Source organism: Streptopelia decaocto, assembly GCF_964273445.1.
Source record: "Streptopelia decaocto genome assembly, chromosome: 1".
NCBI lineage: Eukaryota > Metazoa > Chordata > Aves > Columbiformes > Columbidae > Streptopelia > Streptopelia decaocto.
Window position 1 is genome coordinate 70,329,019 of NC_138663.1, and position 19,443 is coordinate 70,348,461.

Here is a 19,443-nt window from a genome sequence, read left to right on the forward strand (position 1 = left end):
ACTACATGAAGACTTCAAGAGCAAGATATTTGCAGGAGAATTAATCACAACACCCTCCAATACCTCAGTACTACTCACCATTGCAGCAAGTACACCACTAGATACTCAAATAGTATCAACTACTTGATCAACTCGTAGGCTGAGCTGAAAAACCTGTCCTTTTGAAAGGCCTGAATTTCTTCCTCAGAAAAGCACTAACATCTCAGTATATTTAAGACTGTCTGAAAGAATACATCCATCAATATTAAACTACTACAGTTGTCTGTGACAACTTCAAAGATGGTATCAACAACAACAAGAAACTCTGGCAGAACACTTTACAGGGTAGGCTAACCTACCCTGTATACTACATCAGCTCAATCCATCCCATGCCCACCTCTTGGACATTTTACATGGTCCCCAAATCCATAAATATAGTACCTTGGCCAACCTCATACATGCAGCTATGGGACTGCTTCACCAAAATCTTCAGGATTCATCAGAAGTCAAACTTCATTAACATGATCATCTTCCTATTAGTATCTCCAAGTTCCACAGGTTATAAAATTATCTCTTTTTCTTTGCTGTAGTAAAGAGCTACTTCGTTTTTCTCCTTTCTATTAACAGATCCTTTACACCACTGGTACCAATTCTCATTCTGTATACTCTAAGTGATTTGAATCTAATTAAATCCTGAGCAATTCTTCTCAGCTTGAATTTAGCATTAAAGTCAGCTGTTTACTTTTTTTGTTGTAAAGTAGAGTTTGAGTGCCTGAAGGGGTACCAGTATAGTAAAATTACAGTCTTCAAAACTGACATTTACCACTGGATACCTTTACATTCAAAAGTAGTAAAAAAGCTATATACAAAGTAAAATCATTCTATTTGCACTAGACATGTAAGCCACATAGAATACAATAATGTCTTTGCATCAAACCCCAACTTTTTGTGTAGTTGATTAGGTATGAAGTTAGTAATTCTGTTTAACACTGGAAAGGGAAACGGGGTCTGTTTCCAATTACTTGATTTTTAAACTTCTGTGATATGCTATTTTATTTCTATTATACTTAAAATTCTAAAGATCTTTTTATTTGTTGTTATTCAGGACATAGCAAAATATAGTAATGTTAAATTCCAAAACCAAAATGAAACATACCTTGTTTAAAATTCTTTCAACTATAACATTCAAGTATGCCACCAAGCAATCAGTGAATTTACAGGCTGTTCCCCCAGATATTTTCAGCATCGATGACTAAAAAATCCAGCTTTTGGAAGAGTAATTTAACTGCTATTATAACATATTTAATTTGCAATTACCACAATTGTTAAAAGTAATGTTGGGAATGTCCCTCTCAGATTATGTTAAGTAATGTGCAATTATCCTTATAGAAGCACTTCTCTAAAAAGTAACTCTAGAAACGTTTCTGGTTCATTACTGGTTTAGGTTTCCAGTTTTTATAATCCACTCTTTATTTTGTACCTATTCGGTTTTTACTAAGAAGTATAATGGAATTCCAGCAGAATAAGGAGCAAATGTAACTTTTTTTTCATAAGTATAAAAAAGAAAAAAGTCACTAAAACTGTCTACAACATAAATGCCAGTATCTGAGCTAGTCATCTTGAGCTCCTTGTGAAGTCAGTGGACAAAAACGGGCAGTTACAAGCCATGAATCATCTCATCTCAATATCTGTATCTGTAAAGGTCACAGAAATTTTGTTCTGAATGTGCCAACTTCCCTCCATACATATAGTCTCGACGAAGATAAACTAATAAGATTGCTGTGCATTGCAAATATCAGCTTGGTGCAGTGATGAATGATAGATGTCACAAGAAAATCTACCACACATTAAGAAGAAACAAAAAATGCACAAAACAAGTCCATGAAAAGGTAAAATAATACTGACTTGATTAAGCTTTCTTTGCTCTTGCATGGTTTCCCAAACAGCCTGGACAATCTTCTCTTTCTGTCTGTCACGTTCTGCTTCCCACATTTTTCTTTCTTCTGCATGAATCTTCTCCATATTTTTCCTCTCCTCCTCTACTGCTTTCAGAACAGCCTCTTGCACTACTTCTTTTTCAGCCTTTGAAACAAATAAAGCACAAATAAATTACCAAAATGTCCAACATGGGTGCCTAATTTATGTACATTACTACTTCTAATGAGATCTATGAGTGTATTGGGTCTGCGTGGTAAAGTTTTGGTCTGTGAGAAGCTGTTAGCGACTTGCCCCATTTCTGACAGAGCCAATGACAGCCAGCTCCAAGACAACCCTGCTGGTGGCCAAGCCCAAGCCCATCAATGGTGGTGGTAGCACCTCTGGGAAAATATAGTTAAGAAGGGGGATAAAAAACTGCACAACAGCAGCTGGGAGAGAGAAGTGAGAATATGTGAGAGACACAACTCTGCAGACACCAAGGTCAATGAAGATGGAGGGGCAGGAGGTGCTCCAGGCCCAGAGCAGAGATTGCCCTGCAGCCTGTGGTGCAGACCATGGTAAGGCTGGCTGTCCTCTGCAGTCCATGGAGATCTGCACTGGAGCAGATCTCCACCTGCAGCCCATGGAGGACTCCATGCCAAAGCAGGCGGATGCCCAAAGGAGGCTGTGACACCATGGGAAGCCCGCACTGGAGCAGGCTCCTGGCAGGACCTGTGGCCCCATGAAGAGAGAAGCCCAGGCTGCAGCAGGTTTCCTGGCAGGACTTGTGACCCTGTTAGATTACTGAAGGACTGCACCCTGTGGAAGGGACACACACAGGAGGAGCTCCTGAAGAACCGCAGGAAGGATCCATGTTGGAGAAGTTCATGGAGAACTGTCTCACATAGAACGGACACCACACTGGAGCAGGGGAAGAATGGGATGAGTCCTCTACCTGAGGAGGAAGGAGTGGCAGAGATGTGTGATGAACTGATCGCAACCCCCATTCCCCATCCACCTGAGCTGCTGAGGGGGAGGAAGTAGAGAAATTGTGAGTAAAGTCAAGCCCAGGAAGAAGTGAGGGGTGAAGGGAAGTTGTTTTATGAATTATTTATTTTCTCATTATCCTACTGTCATTTGATTGGTAATAAATTAAATTAATTTTCCTGAAGTCAAGTCTGCTTTGCCCATGACTGTAATTGGTGAGTGATTTCTCCCTGTCCTTATCTCAAGATATGAGCTTTTTTGTTACATTTTCTCTCCCCTGTCCAGCTGAGAAGTGAAAGAGCGGCTTTGGTGGACACCTGGTTTCCAGCTACAGTCACTCATCACACTGAACTGACAAGATATGGGATATGAATATTTTTACTTCTGAGTTTACTATGAGCTTAAATTTTTCTTAAGGTGCTACCAAGCAGGTAGTACCACTCAACAACAATTTTGTAGTTACAGAAAGAAAAACAAAGTTACAAGCAAGGATCTTAAATACCCACCTAGATTGCTTAATGCCAACAGGTAAAACATGCAGCAGAAACCATGTAAAGAGTAGGTACACCACAGGCCTCTCTACACTGCTTGATATTCCCAAGTATGAGACATACCTGTTCTTACCTACAAGTATCTAAAGTCCAAAAACAGTTTGAGCAAAGTAGCCAATACATACTTAAAAGAAATGCACCGTCCCTCCCAAAGATCCTCAGCTATGTATTGTATAAAGATGTACTGTTTCATTGGGATTTTTCCCAATATTTCCAGTTTTGTTCAACCTGCTCATCAATGACCTGGATCCTGATGACACAAAACTGGGAGCATGGGTTCATACACCAGAAGGCTGTGCTGCCATTCAGCGTGATCTGGACAGGCTGGAAAACTGGGCAGAGAAGAACCTGATGAAGTTCAACAAGGGCAAGTGTAGGGTCCTACACCTGGGGAGGAATAACCCCAGGCACCAGTACAGGTTGGAGGTTGACCTGCTGGAAAGCAGCTCTGCAGAGAAGGACTTGTGAGTCTTGGTGGACAACAGGTTGACCATGAGTCAGCAATGTGCCCTTGTGGCCAAGAAGGCCAATGGTATCCTGGGGTTCATTAGGAAAAATGTGACAAGCACGTCGAGGGAGCTTATCCTCACCCTCTGCTCTGCCCTAGTGAGGCCACATCTGGAGTACTGTGTCCAGTTCTGGGCTCCACAGTTTAAGAAGCACAAGGAATTACTGGATAGAGTCCAGCAGAGGGCTACAAAGACGGTCAGAGGTCTGGAGCATCTTTTTATGAGGAAAGACTGAGAGAGATGCATCTGTTCAACCTGAAGAAGAGAGTGGATCTTATTTATGCTTACAAATATCTCCAGGGTGGGTGTCAAGAGGACGGAACCAGACTCTTTTCAGTGGTGCCCAACAACAAGATGAGGGGCAACAGGCACAAACTGAAGCATAGGAGGTTCCATCTGAGAAACTTCTTTACTTTGAGGATGCCAGAGCACTGGAACAGGCTGCCCAGATGTCTCTGGAGACATTCGAAACCTGCCTGGACACATTCCCATGCAATCTGCTCTGGGTGAACCTGCTTTAGTAGGTGGGTTGGACAAGATGATCTCCAGACGTCCCTTCCAACCCCAGTCATTCTGTGTTGATATTCAACCATTACATGAAATTGTCAGAAGACACATACTGAATTTGAAGTAACAAGGGCAGCTCTATACGTGCTAAACCACACAAATATATTTACCAGCAAGACAATCACTGCATAATAACTACAGACAAATAATGGCAGGCTGAAGTTCAAAATAAACAAACATGGACTGACAAATCACACTCACACACCCATTAGTTTTCATAAGCTTACAAGTCGTTTCAATGCCCTTCGGTGGTGATTGTGGAACTGATCAAGTGAAGTTATAAATGGCAAAAAATACTAAGTTTCTCAAAGACCTACACTTATAAATAAAGTTGTTTCTTGTAATTCATTGGGACTTAATTTTTTTATTTATACATTAATTTATTTTATCATACACACATTTTCCCCTGGATATCAACTATGTAACAGATGTTTCTTGTGTTACTGAATGTTACTCAGAGAAGTGCTCAGCTTGTGTTCACATACTACATAGGAAGATATACAGGAAATTAAAATATAGCCTAACCAATTGTGTGAGGTCGCATACATCACTGGTTTTCCCAGATCATTACATGCAACTGAAATTTTGTACTGGATTCTACATTAGGATTAGAAATGAATAACAGCTTAACATTTACGAAATTACTGTCCTCACTCCAATGCACTTAATAATCAAGCAGACTGAAGAAATCGTATTTTTAAAAGTGTATACTCACTTTTAGTCAATTATTGACTTTCATAATTGAAAACCTGTTAAAACGTACAAATTTTAATACGATTTATAAAATAGTTCTATCCTCACTGAAAATGACCATATTTAATGAAAGTTAAATAAGACACAATGCTAACTGTCTTATTAAGATCATTAGTAAACTCTGCTACCTAGCTCTTCAAATCAAGACGTATCGATATTGTTCAGTGAACAACCATGAAACCATGGTTGTTTAGGTAACACGAACAACTGAAGTGCTATATTGTGACTTGGAAGCAAGTAACTGTCTCTATTAAGGCATAGGATATAGCAGATATGTACATGATTTATAGAAATAGCTTCCTTTAACCACAGATGAGAACATAGATTTTGACAAATTTAGTTATGAAATAAGAATGAGTTGCTGAACTTGGCATTTGTAATGACACACATGGAATCTACATTGCATGTCTACTATTTAACAAGTGATACCTTTGCAGCAGCTGCCACAGCCTCCTTACTTCTTTGTCTTTCTTCATCCAAACATTTGTCAAGCACTTCCTGTAAATGTTATGAAAAATTAAGCTGCAATACACAATAGAGGAATAGCTAAAAATCATTCAAACAGTCAGAGTGCTTGAGGAAGCTTACTCTTCCCATCAATGATTGTGATGGGATCATTCCCAGTGTACTCCAAGGTACAGATCAGGCCTCTTTTTTTTGGTAAATAATGGCAATACCTTGTGTTTTTGTGACTGCTGCATCAAAGCTTCTTCGATCTTTTCTGATAACACCTCCTTCTCTGCTTCCAAAATGTCAAGAAGTCGCTGATGCTATTGGGAGAAAACATACATATTATTGTAACCACAATCTGCTAGTAAAAGAGACAAAAAGAACTCATCCAAGACACTTAGGTTTGTCAGTTCCTTACAAAATGACTTAAAACATAGATTCAGCTAAATGACATATACAGCACTCCTTTAATTGACTTCATGTCATGGAAAAAAAATTACAATAATAGAAATGTTTAGCCTCATGATTATCTAATTTTTCCTCTGAGTCTGAAGAGCATTGGGAAACCAGCTGACAAAAAAAAATCACTATATAAAAGCAACACTTATAAAATTTACAAGGATGGTCTAAGCAACATCACACTTTAAACACTGCATTTAAACAGCTGCAGAACTTAAATTATGCTTGTACTACTTTTCAGTTATACATATAGAGGACAGAAGGGGAATATATTTTTTCAACCATTTGTGATACCATGAGCTTTGAAAGACAGGAAATGAGAGCGAAAGAGAATGCTGGTGTCTTCTAATTTTTGTGTAAACTGAAAACAGTTTCCAGGGATAAAATGAACACTGAAATAAAGTGACCAAGTATACTGTTACTGTTCTTAATCATAACCCATTTATCTATTTTTCATTAAACCAATTAAAACATTTGAAAGATGTGGTATTTGTCCGTAAGAGCTAAGCTGTTTTCCAAAACCAAAAATTATTATTGGAAATTATTGATGTTGGGTATTTGTCATGAGATAATTGCCAGCAAATTGGTACACTTTTTTACATGTTATTTAAGAGATGACATATTATAATCTTACAGTATCGATACATAATAATATTTTACAAGATCATCTGAAGGAAATTGTAACAGTAGAGTTTTATGTTAATAAAAGTATATATAATGAACATAAAATCTTTACACAAACACTTATGCAAGCAAATACCCCTTTCACCAGCACTTCTAAGAAACAGTCATTTCTGTGTCACGAATTTTATTATGTTTTAATTCTAAGTGTCTCTAATGGCAGCTAGAAATACATTACCAAACTGCAATACTATGTTCTGAAAAATATTTTTTCATTGAAGAATAGAATAGAAAGCTTCTAGACTGCTTTATAAAATAAAACACCTATCTGCCCTTCCAGGATAAACATGTAAAGAGGCATTTCCTTATGAATTTACTTAAAATAGGTCTGAATGGAGCAGACATATTCTAATGGAAAACACCTGTGGAAGGAGAGGTGAAACTCACATCATGGTTATACTTAATGATGTGTAACTAACTTGTGGACTCTGTATTTTCAGACATTACCTTTAACTATCAGGGCACTTATGGATTATTTTTTTTTTTCCCCAGTAACTCGAAGGTGAAACAATAAATGGATTTTTTTAGTTAAATGATCTCCGTGACTTTTCACTTGCCTGACTGCAGAGACTACAAACCTTCACTTTCATTTGGAAGAATGACTCAAGAGAAGACAAATATTTTATCAGACATACGCCACAACCTGAAGTTTACTAATGTTAATTGAAAGACTGAAACTTTATTTGCTCCAGTGAAGAATTAACGAGAGACTTTATAAGGAGAGCTCATTAAAGAAAATCACCTCTATCTTTAAAACATCTACAATGGAATAGCAGTCAACTTGTTCAGTGAGATTAGAATTTCTAGTGTAAGACTTGTAGGCATTTAATTCCAGTTTGACCATCAGATTTCTAGGTTAGATATGAAGACTGTGTACGGATATTTAAAGTTGCCATAATGGGCCAGCTACCAGATATATTTCACAACATTCTCCATGGGACTACAATTTTCAGCCTTTAAACTTTAGAGCAGTTTTAGAAATTTTATTTTACATATCTGTATAAGAAAACATTCGAGCCCATCCTGGAAGTCCTGAAATAATGCAGACTTTTGCATTAATACAATGTAGAACACGGCCAATGGAGACAAATAACTTCTATTCTCTCTGCAGATCAAATACGTTCATGACTGCAGCCTCCCACGTGACCTTAACATCACTACACAGCAGTTTCAGTTTACTTTTCATAATGCTGCGGTAGATCTACAACACTGAAAAACATGGATATGAGCACCAAAACATTTTTATCATAATGAAACCTGAAAAGTTCTGATCTTTAATACAGCTCTGACTGAAAAGCTATCTCCTTGACTGCAAAGAAGAGTTCACAACTAAATCCAGAGATCAGCTCTTTGTACAAAACAAGGAAATATTACTCCAGCTGGTTGTTACAGCAATGAGGAGTTTAACAACACCTGCACATATCTGTCAAATTCAATCAGTTCCAAGGAGATACAGCAAAGCAAACAAACGGAAATATAGACACCAGCATAAAATAACTCAGTTTGCTTCTTGTGGGAGCATTAAGGGAAATCTTTAAAATGCAATAGACTGCTTTTGCTTGCCACTTTAACTACAAAAAAAAGGTCACCTAATGAGTAAACAATTACCATAACTATGAAGACTTCCATTACTGCCATTTGTAGTATGATTACTTTAATTGAGCTAAGGATCTCCTATTTCCTTGGTAGATTACAATATCTAGATGGTATTACATTTTAAGTCATATGGTATTCACAGAAATTCAGTAAGAACTGTATTAAGAATTGTATCTGCGTATAAAAACACAGCAGTTCCTATTTTTCAAGCTACTAAAGGTAACTGTTTGTGAGCACATTTAGAATGCTTTCAAAATAAAAGCTAATGACTTCTGGCATATTTCAATGCAACTTCTTTTGCATTACATAGCATCCCTATTTCTCATCAAAATGTAAAATTTATAATTTCAAGATTGTAAGCCTCTTGTGAATAGTTTGGCACGTCCCCTCCTATTGTAACGTAAATGTTTATTCATGTGGAATAATCCTTCCACAAATGGTTACCTTCATATCTGAACTTTCAAAAGTTCATAAATCATCACAAATGTTGCAACAGCTGTCCATACAACACAGTACAGCAAATTCTCTTGTACTAGTTCTAGAGAAATACCATGAAGAACTGTTTATTTGGCTTCAGAATTTCTATTTGGCCAAATAGTTTTCTTTTTCCGAGAGAAATGTACCTTCAGCTATTAAATTACATAAATTATATAAAAAGAAATAACTAACTGGAAATAGACAAAGCAGAATAAAATAACATGAACTGTTTCTCCCTGAAACAGGTCTTGAGTCTAGAAAGCCCATATTGCATAGTTAGCATTGATACAACAAAAAGCATGAAAGCTTCCATTCTGTATGTAATTAATAAACAATTTAATTACTTATCAAGAACTCTTTTATTTTCCCAGTACTGTGCCCCACAGAAGTATTAGCCCTCATAGGGAGATGTGTAATTTCCTTGGAAGCTGTGCTTATTAAAATGAAGTAAAGCAAGCTCAGTGGTACTAGTAATCTATTTCATAGAAAAGAACGCACCACCTTGTCACCTGAATTCCTTTTCACAGAACCACAGATCTTTCAAAGGCATACTCAGGTTTCCAGGTTATGCATAACACTTGAGCAGAAAACGTGGCAAGTTATGGAAAGTAAAGCTTTCTGTGCATGCTCTCTTCTGTCGGCGATCAAGAAAATTTTAGCTGTTTCTGTATAAAGATGGCATTCTGTCAGACTTTGAAAAAAAGCAGTAATGCAATGGAATTAATTAGCAAATGTATGAACAGAAATCCAAGCTGTTAGTTTAAACGTCTCTACACAGCAATCTATTGTAACCCCACTGGAACTAGTCTTTAAATTAGGGCAACTAGCATGGTACTTCAGATTTAAAAAGAATCCATATACCTTCTAAGTAGAAGTTCTAGACATATGCAGAATCACTTTGGATTCTGGTACTGAATAGCCACAATAAACTTTACACAGATTCAGTTCTTCCTCAGTTGGTCTTTCAGATGAATTTAGTAAGGGGAGTTGAAGGTTAAAAACAAATAAAAGGTGACTGTTTCACTTCAACACTTATTCATTTGAGAGCTTTCATGTACTCTTGTATTTTTAGCTAACAGGAAATAACAGTATGTTTTAGGCTCATTTACTTGCCTTGTAGATTTTTGTTAAACTAAAGTAATGGTCTCTTAACCGAATTAAAGATCATATATGCTGAGATAAATGCCTATAGCTAAGCAAAGTTACCTCATAGACCCCTCTCCCTCTCAACAGAAATAAAACTTATAGAAAGTACGTGAGTTGAATGAATCTCTTTCAGCCTTTCCAGTTTCCACGGGTAAGTATTATGACCATGTTCCTCTCTCTGTTAGACAGTATTAAAGGAATAAAGGAAAAGTGTTGAGACTTAGGGCACCACCCTGCGCTATCTACATAGTGAATTTTGATTCCCAAGCACTGTAGAGGCCACTTTCGTTTAGGCTTATCTGGATGTCAAAGTTGGAGGTAATTGTACCTGGTAATTGTACCTGTCAAGAGGATATTGCCCATGCTTCAACAAGTAAACGTAATAAAAGCCTCAGAGAAAGAGTGATCAGTCTCCTGTAAGTAGGCTAATGAGTTTATCAGACCCAACAGTCCTATGAAAAATAATCTATTCTGGTTTCTTCACTTCCTGTGAAAATTATGATGGAGACCTACTTATGGAGCCTATGTTTAGAAAAAAGCACCTGATCTGTGTAGACTATAAGACAGCATCCATTAAGTTTCTAAACAGAAGTTGAAGTGAGGATTTCCTTTATTAATCAATAATCGAAGAATGAAAAAGCAAGTAAGAAAATTCTAAATGTGTTGGGACTTTGAATCCAACTATCCAGCTGTTATTAAACAAATATACCTTACTGACTCTCTGGACTAAAGTGCAAAAATGGAAATCGATGAAAAGTCATGGCTACAGATAATCTTAAAATAAGAATAGTAATAACAAGAAATGTCCTGAACTGGAAACTGAGTGGATGAACCAGTGTGAGGCCAAGATAAATCTTGGTGAAAACTCCACTTTAGTGCAACAAGAAAGTTTTCAGCCACTGTAAGTTTGCTAGGCTGCACATTGACATTGTTATCTATAAGGCACAGTACAACGCTATGCAGAGATATTTGGCCAGAACTAAAAACCTCTGGCTTAGATACAACAGACAGTAGATCTCTTCAATCTATTATTCATCTGAACTGATTTCTATACCCCAACACCCTTACCTATCCCTCTTTCTGACAAAGGTATAATTTGCTTCCTTTTATTCCTTAGACAGGGAGTATAGGGTTAAGAGTGCAAAATTCTGATGTGTAAAAATTCTGAAGAGCAAATTGCAGTGGGACATGATGGCCCAATGAGACACAAGAAAGTGTTTTCCAATAAAAGAAAAAAAAAAAATCAAACTTTTTAGAAAAGTGGTATTCCAAAGTGGAAAGAAATACTAGTATTTCTACCCTGCTCTCTGAAAAGCAGCAAGAGAGGGTCAAGAAGAGTCTTCTGAAAATCAATTGAAAACAAAAGGCATTCAAAAATAGGTTATAATGTTTTTCTCCTTGCAAGAAGTTCTCTAGGCAATGGTTCCAAATGAAAACCGTTTGATGTAGATTCAAACATAAATACAGAGGCCCTGTGGTTTTTCTTGATTCCTGTAAAAAAGAAATCCAAAAAATCTTTCTTTTTTTCCTGGAATGTGAGTCACAGAAGACATTGTAAACAGATTTAATCACAATAGCAACTAGTCAGTATTTTTTGTTCTTTTTATATATTAAATTCATTTCTAAGGAATCGTGACATTTTTCTTTCAGGTAAGCATCTTTTGAAGGATTACACAGTATATATTACAGTAATTTATGGAGTGAATGAAATAATGTAGGATATGAGCTATTTCACAGCTAAAATGCTGTATTAAAGCTATTAATAACTAATTCTAACTTGGTACAGTTATAATTCCTTGCATATTCCTACTAATCCTAAACTGCAAGTTTATAGACAAAAAGAAGACAGGGTATCTTGCATGAAGGGAAACGCTTTTAAAAAACATTTACATAGTTTCTCCTGGGCCCTGTACTATTTCACTGAAAAGGAAACGAGTACCAGATTTCATCAACAAACGAGGATGCATTTCTTTTGCTAGAACTAATAGGTACCCAATTTATGTCTCTACAGATGGGTTCCTTCACAATATTGAGTAAATCATCCTGTACAGATCACCAAACTCAGTATGGATAAATTCATTTTGTTAGCTGCTGTTCATGGCTTATGTAAAAGTTGTCTATTAGATAATAATTCAAAAACAAAACTGCCAACAACATCACAGACCAAAGTTATTATGAATATCCCAATACTAAACAGAAAAAAAAAAAAAAAAGAAAAAGAAAAAGCTTGCATTATTTGTAGTGTCACTGTAGGAAAATAATGATATTTCACACTTTCACAGATCTCTCATAATACGAAACAATTTTCACACAGTAATGAAATGACACTTGGAGCCTTTTTAATGGCGTAATTCTGGAAAACAGTATATTAAGACATAAATATGTCTAATTCACCCTCAGTGAATGACCATTTTTTCTTGTAATAAAAATCTACTGATTTTTTTTAGTTTAATGAAACTGCACTGTAGTTAGTAGTTTAACAGAAAAAAACACAGGCATAGTAAGACTTTATCTCTCATCTCCAATATAATGATATTTTTGTCTACCTTCATTACATACGGGCTTAGAACAACCCCTGTCCCTCAAGATCTGGCAAAAATTGTTTTCAGAAACATTTCGCAAATGTTTCAGTTCTTCATCAGCAGGAATAATAAACCACTAGATTAGGCTTTTTAAGAATTCACCAATTCAAGTTTGTTCACCTATTTGAACAAGAAACCTTCTTAACCCACAAAGTTCTAATTTTATTTCTGTCTCCGATGCACGAATCTAACAGTAGGAAGAAATACCACAGGTCATGGGAAACATCTCTATGTGAAAGGAAGATGACATAACAAAAATACACAGTTATAGCATCATGATTTGGTAATGTTATCAAAATATGTCCATTCCTACATCCTATTCAAAATATTATCCTGAGGAAAAAGGCAAATTAAGGAAATGAAACCACTAGTGATAGTCTCCTGCCTCTGTAGAAAGGCTAGCTATATTTAACAGCATATTCTTTTATACTGCACCATTCTTCACCACTGCTAAGCTGTGCCCATGTCAAATGACAAGCTCTGGTAATCAGGACTGGTTTCCTACATTGTCCTCACTATCTGTGGCATCTGAGCCTTTGGCAGCACAAGGTGGAAAATCTGTCAGAAGAATTCCAACATCTGTTACATGTTTCCACTTCCTCAAATTATAACTTATTACTGCATGGTTGAACTGTATCTTTTTGCCAGTTTGAGGTCCAAGTGGCAACAAAGCAGCAAAACTTTTGTAAAAGAAAGCTCAGGAATCAGCAAAACATTATTCAACCGGAAAAGTCAAAACGATGAACATATAAAGAAAAATTATAATAGTGGTAATAAAATAACTAAGCCTATACTCGTATTCACGGCTTCATTTAGCTTTATACAGGCAGTATGTAAACTGTATCATTTGAGGCACATCAGAGACTGAAACTAAGCTTAAAAACATTTTGCTTCATAAGTGCTTTATTGGTTTTATCAATAAAGAATCTATACAAACTAACCTAATAATGCAAATGCTTTTCTCAGAAAGCGTACATAGTAATAGAGACTACTCAAAACCCCACAGGTTTCGAGATCTTAAGGATACAGAGATAAGGAACTTCAGTAAAAATATGAAGGAAAAAAAAGTATTAATTAGCCCTTCTGTTTTTGTGATCTGATTCATTCCACAGCCTGTAATAGTTTCCACAGAATTGCTCCATCTATCAGAAAAAATAAAAGGAAATGAGCTCCTAAAATATGAGCAATATAAACAGTAAAAGGTTCAGTAACAGAAGATAGCAAAAGGGAGTAAAAAAAAAATTCCAACAATAGCTGACAGAAAAAAAATTGAGAAAAATCACACTATATAACTTAGTTGTTTAATATTGAGTTGATATAAATTAATAACAAGTATTGAAGATTTTAAGAATACTTGAAACATTAGCAAAAGGTAGAAAGCAAAAATCACACTAAAGAGCTACTTTCAAGTGGAACTTGACAAATCCAAGGAAACAAATACAACTTTCAAATAAGATTTTTGGTTGAGATGCTGAAAGTATGCTGGTTGAATTAACAGTGCAAAGGGACTGCAAAATCATCCTTTAACTAGCTTGTGATAGTGGGTAGATTCTAATGAAGTTAGAAAACCCTGTTTTTTCCAAAAATTAGATACGCCTTTGAATCCTAACAATATAACTTTTACTTTGGGAGGTAAATACTAAGCAACACTGGATACAAAGTCAACACATACAAAACCAAAAGAGCAAGGATAAATCAAACTATTTCAGGATTTAAGGAAAAAAAAAACCTCCAACCATCCAAAAAAGAAAAAAGCTTCCCAGAACAGGAATAGCTGATTCTTGATCTTTTCACTCTAATTCTCTTTATATACACAGAAAACATGGATTATGAATTTAGGACTAAATGACTCCAATTGACAACAGGATTCTAATAGATACTTTCCCCCCACTCCTCTCCCCCTTAACATAATCAGGAACTACCAGAGAATAAAGAAGTTCTGAGAAAGCCAAACTTTGCTTTTGGCAGAAGAGCAGCTGACCTGAAAAGACTCATCTAGATGAACTATGTTTAAGGATGACAAGTTAGGTGCAAAGTGAATTACATGAAAATGTAACAGGAATGACTGATAGAAAGTGCTTTGTTTTGGAGCAAATGAATAAACAGTTACTCCCCACAGCAGCAAACTGAAAGATTTCTGAGAACTGAGCGGAAATGCCCAAGGAAGGGGACACGATAAATGCTCTCAAGAATTTCCAAACCTATCATATTTGGATGCAATGAACAAGAAAGGTTATGTCCACTACATTCTTCATTTTTTCAACCTGCAGGTCTTCAGGACTATTCAAGTACCTATTACTCTCACTGCAAAACTTGGCTAATGTCTCCTAAAAATGCAAATATTATCTAACAATCTAGTTTGCATTTGCTCCCTTCAAGATCAGGCATTAAATAGATTACAGAATTACTAACATTAGATGGGAAAAACACAGAATGTCTTTTATTTACAAGAGGAACAAAAATAAATAATCAAACTTCATAAAATTAGCATTATTATATAAATATGCTGCACATTATGCGTAGATGTAAGAACAAGATTAGAAATAATGGAAAATTATACTTCCTGACTGTGGAACTAATGCTGAATGAAATAAACATTTTCTCTGGCAAACAAACAATCACTGGCTATACAAGACAAGTACTTTTTACATTTCACATTTCAGGAACTGTTGGACTTACTGATACTGGTACTTACTGGTACTCTTCACAGAAGGCTATGCAAAACACATCAAAATGCATCATCCAAATACTGAAGAAGGCAACTATCACATTCCAGCAGCTCATTACTATTGTCACACGAGTCTTCTGCTTGTCCACAAGTTGTTCTTGGAACCATTATACACTTCAAAAAACTGAGTTCTAGCAAATAGAACTTGTATTCTTACTGACCTTTCAGCAAATTGTTCTTAAATTGAAGCTAAACCAATACTCATAAAAAGGGCACAAGTTTTCATGCACCACCCAACAGATTTTGAACTACTACTTATGATACAAATGACAGTCAAAATCATGACAAAGCAAAGAGGAAAAAAAATTAAGGACATGGGGTTAACTCATCTTAAAGGCTGTTGCATCTACAAAGGCCAGATTTGTTTCACAGATTCACATAAAATCATCATGAAAAACATCAATTTTCAAAAGCGCAGAGGAAGCATTTAACTGAGTTCTTTCCTTTTTATGTGATACTTCCAGTATTGTTCTGTCTCAGCAATTACACAAGCAGCTCCTTTGGCTTCTTAAACTATGGAGAAAAAAATCAGCATAATATACTCTATACAAAGGAAAACTGTAGGCCACACATCCTTAAGGGTTTACAAAGTTGAAGAAAAGTTCAGCCCAGGAAAGGAATATGCATGTCACTGAACTACAGAATTTAAAGATTTCTATTCCTTGATTTTCTTTATTCTTCTTTTACATGAATCAAAATGGAAAATATGCTAACAAAATTAAGTACCACAGTAAAATATATCCCCTTTAACTACATCCAAGCATGAAAACACTACACCGGATGTCCAGTTGCTTCTCTTTGATTGATACTGCTTCCACAGGAAAACACAGAGAAAAAGAGGAATATGTGTGATCTGAGCCTCATTTCACACGTACTTTAGTCCCTCCCTATCCAAGAATGCTTGTTGCACACTGTTCAGAAGGCAATAAGGAAGGAGACCATCAAGGTAAGGAATGAAAAGTGTAAGATAAACAAAGAGAGGGAAAATGATTTCTCATAAATGAGAAGTGATTTGCTACAGGTATTTAAGATTTTACTTTACCTAAATACATATATCATTAACTGTTTTAAAAACAATATAAAAATCAACCTCAATGTAGTCTACTTTTTTAACACCATCTACTTTAAATTGTGAGGTAACTTTCTAATACATTATCATTTCTAGGACTTCCAGTGAAAACAGGTCATTGCTTTTACATCATCATGCTCATCATCTAGCAAACTTAAGAAAATTTCTTAGAACATCCTAGCTACATAGCTACATACATACATTAAAATAATAGATTCTTCATAGTCCATCTTTTTATGATGCCTTTTGTGTTCCACGTTTTTCAAGTTACTCAGTCTCTATGTCTTCTCTATGTTCAGAAGGAAAACCTACTTTGATGTTTGAACAGACTACTTCTAATCAAACACTGGAAAACGGGGAAGGCTGAAAGACACTCTGTTCCACATATTGAAGTATGGAACAGCAGAATACTGCCAGTGACACCTGCCCCTGCTAGCTGCACCCAGAATCCAACCCAGACAATTGGTTTGTTACGAAGTCCCAGTGATTAAATCACATTTCTCCATAAGTACGAGATATATTTAATGAACTTAAATTATATATATGATAGCTGCTTTTTCCCTGCTAAAAATTAAAGTATGCCCAGCCTGTAAACCTTTTCCATTTCTCATTTGTCATAAAAAATTGCTAACGTTTAGTAAAGAAGGTAGAACTATGATCTAAATTTGTCAGCAATCTCTAAGAGAGATAAATTTTACTGTCAGATGCCTGGTTTGGCTTTGGGTTTTGCTTGAGGTTTTGGTTTTAATATTAATACTTTAAAAGATACGTATTGTTCTACCCCATGTAGCATCTCACTTCTAGTACTGACCAACACTATACTGAGGCACTTTTATTAACTTGATGTAATATGTACCTTCATTTTCTGAGTATTAAAAAATTATACTCAAAGTTTGTTGATCATGTTTTTCAGTATGTATTTTCTTACAGTATGAGTTAAATCACAAAATCAAAGTTTGTGTTCATTTTCTGGAGGGAACATCAAATATGTTTGTTTCTCAAAATAGATAAGGATGAAATTTGTGATTTTCCAACTTGTAATAAACTGATATGTGTTTTCCAATGACATTTTCTCTGATATCCAAAAATACTTGAAATGTACAACTGACATAGATTGCTTTCCCAAATATTCATTTTATAATGTGACTGTTTCCTGGCATAGAGCAGAAGAGTTCTCATGGTCCTGTTCATTGATGAAAGACACCATGAACCCCATGCCCCTGAATGTGTCACAAGAATGCCTGTTTGCTTTTTGAAACATTGATAAGAGAGTAAATTTCCTTGAAAAAAACAGCAGCCCTATAGATTGTTCCTCAGGAAGCATACATTACAGTGATCATAAATTTCTTAGAAGAAGCTGGTCCTTTCAAAGCATTCCAGGAAAGGGGGAAGGAGACCCATAAACTTCAGACCCAGGGGACATTTGAGATAGCACATACTACACAAGTGACATTAATGGTCTAAGAAAAGAGCAGATGTGGAAATACTTGGCATCTGTGGGCAGTACGTGAACAGTAACTGATACCACCAGCTCATCTCTCAAGCATTTGTTTCAAAAGCAATGGACAGTGGAAATGATTAATATAGAGGGACACTTCACTGAGAGGCAGTTCAGTATAGTATGTCAGAGAGTATCCTGAACTTCAAGCAAATAAAACTCAACTAGAAAATAGACTGGAACTTTCTTACTTTAAGATCAGTGGGGAAGGCATCTGTCAGAAGGACCGGAATAGAAAATGGTTCAGAATTTTACTTTGGAGAAGTTTCTGCAGTTTTAGCAATGTTCTAAACTGCAGGCCTATGGAGTTAGAACTAGAAGAGTACAGTAAACAGAGAGTCTGAAACAAGATGTAGAAATGAACACAATTTGTGTTGATGGGCTGATGGTTCCCTCTTGTACATGATGATGATGTTACCTATAGCTAGCCAATATGCTGCAAAAACCTCACATGGAATTATCGAAGGCATATTGCACAGATTTGTCCAGCAGAGAACTGAAATAAAACCATAGAACTAGGCCTCTAAAATCTGGAAGATACAGCCTTGTACACTGACCTTATCACCAGTGTGGTACCTCTCTCGACACTTTTAACATGCATCTCCATCACAGGCACTACACTCTGATAAAATATAGCTTCAAAAGCAGAAGCTTAAATATACTCTAATGATAAGTTACAGACAAGCAGAGAAAAACAGCTTTTCTTCCTTCTCAAAAAGATTTTTTGGGAGGGATCGGTATGGGAATTTATGGGGAAAATGGGATTTGGAGAAAGCATGAGGAAGGAGTCGTGAGATAATCTTGACTAGAAATAAATGAGCAGGAAATTTAGAAGGAATGGAAAATAAGGACAAAAATTACGTGGGTTGATAAAGTTTTATGTAGGCTTAGAAGCCTGAAGGCAAAATACCGCTTGTAAGGCAAGAATATTAGAATAGAAAAAAAACTATATATATATATATGCTTGTGTACAGAATACACTTGCACTGTATTATTATTGCTGTACCAAAAACCAAATCTTAAAACACCGAAGCATACATTTAAGAATAGATTTACTCAAAAAGAATAAAAACATACTACACATTTCTCAGATCTCTTCCAACAAAGATTTAGGAGTCAACATATTTTATTAAACCTGGTAGTTCTACTATTAATATAAGGATTCACACTCGTCTACTTGACTAGGCTTCAAAATCCCAGTTTTATATTACAATTAAAGGTGGCAAACTTGATTGAGTTGAATGAGAAATGACTTAGAAGTTTATCAAATAAACCTTTTCTGGGATCCAAAGAGGGTGTTAAATTGCATTAAGCATACACATGACATAAACTGGGCACTGTGATATGCCACATGTACTCCCCTGTTCCACGACCAAGAACAGGTCCCTTTTATTGTTAGGTTCTCCCGGGTAAAGCTGAACCTCTTGAACAGGTTTTCACATTCCTGTCCCAACCTTTTGTTTTACAATGCAAATGTGAGAGATCATGCGAGCA

The 19,443-nt window shown here is 36.0% G+C and overlaps 1 protein-coding gene across 5 annotated transcripts in view; it reads right to left on the reverse strand.

Moving 5' to 3' along the window:
• Positions 1-19,443, reverse strand: part of CCDC91 (coiled-coil domain containing 91) — a 138,476-nt gene that overhangs the window by 41,631 nt on the left and 77,402 nt on the right. For all 5 annotated transcript variants that reach the window (XR_014183169.1, XM_082043743.1, XM_082043740.1 and 2 more), the window contains exons 9-11: positions 5,941-6,033; positions 5,693-5,761; positions 1,885-2,061 (exon numbers count right to left, since the gene is read on the reverse strand). Coding sequence is in view for 4 of the 5 variants with exons in the window: in XM_082043743.1 (XP_081899869.1) it covers positions 1,885-2,061; positions 5,693-5,761; positions 5,941-6,033 (339 nt within the window). In the remaining variant the exon portion in view is untranslated. The remainder of the gene's footprint in view (positions 1-1,884; positions 2,062-5,692; positions 5,762-5,940; positions 6,034-19,443) is intronic.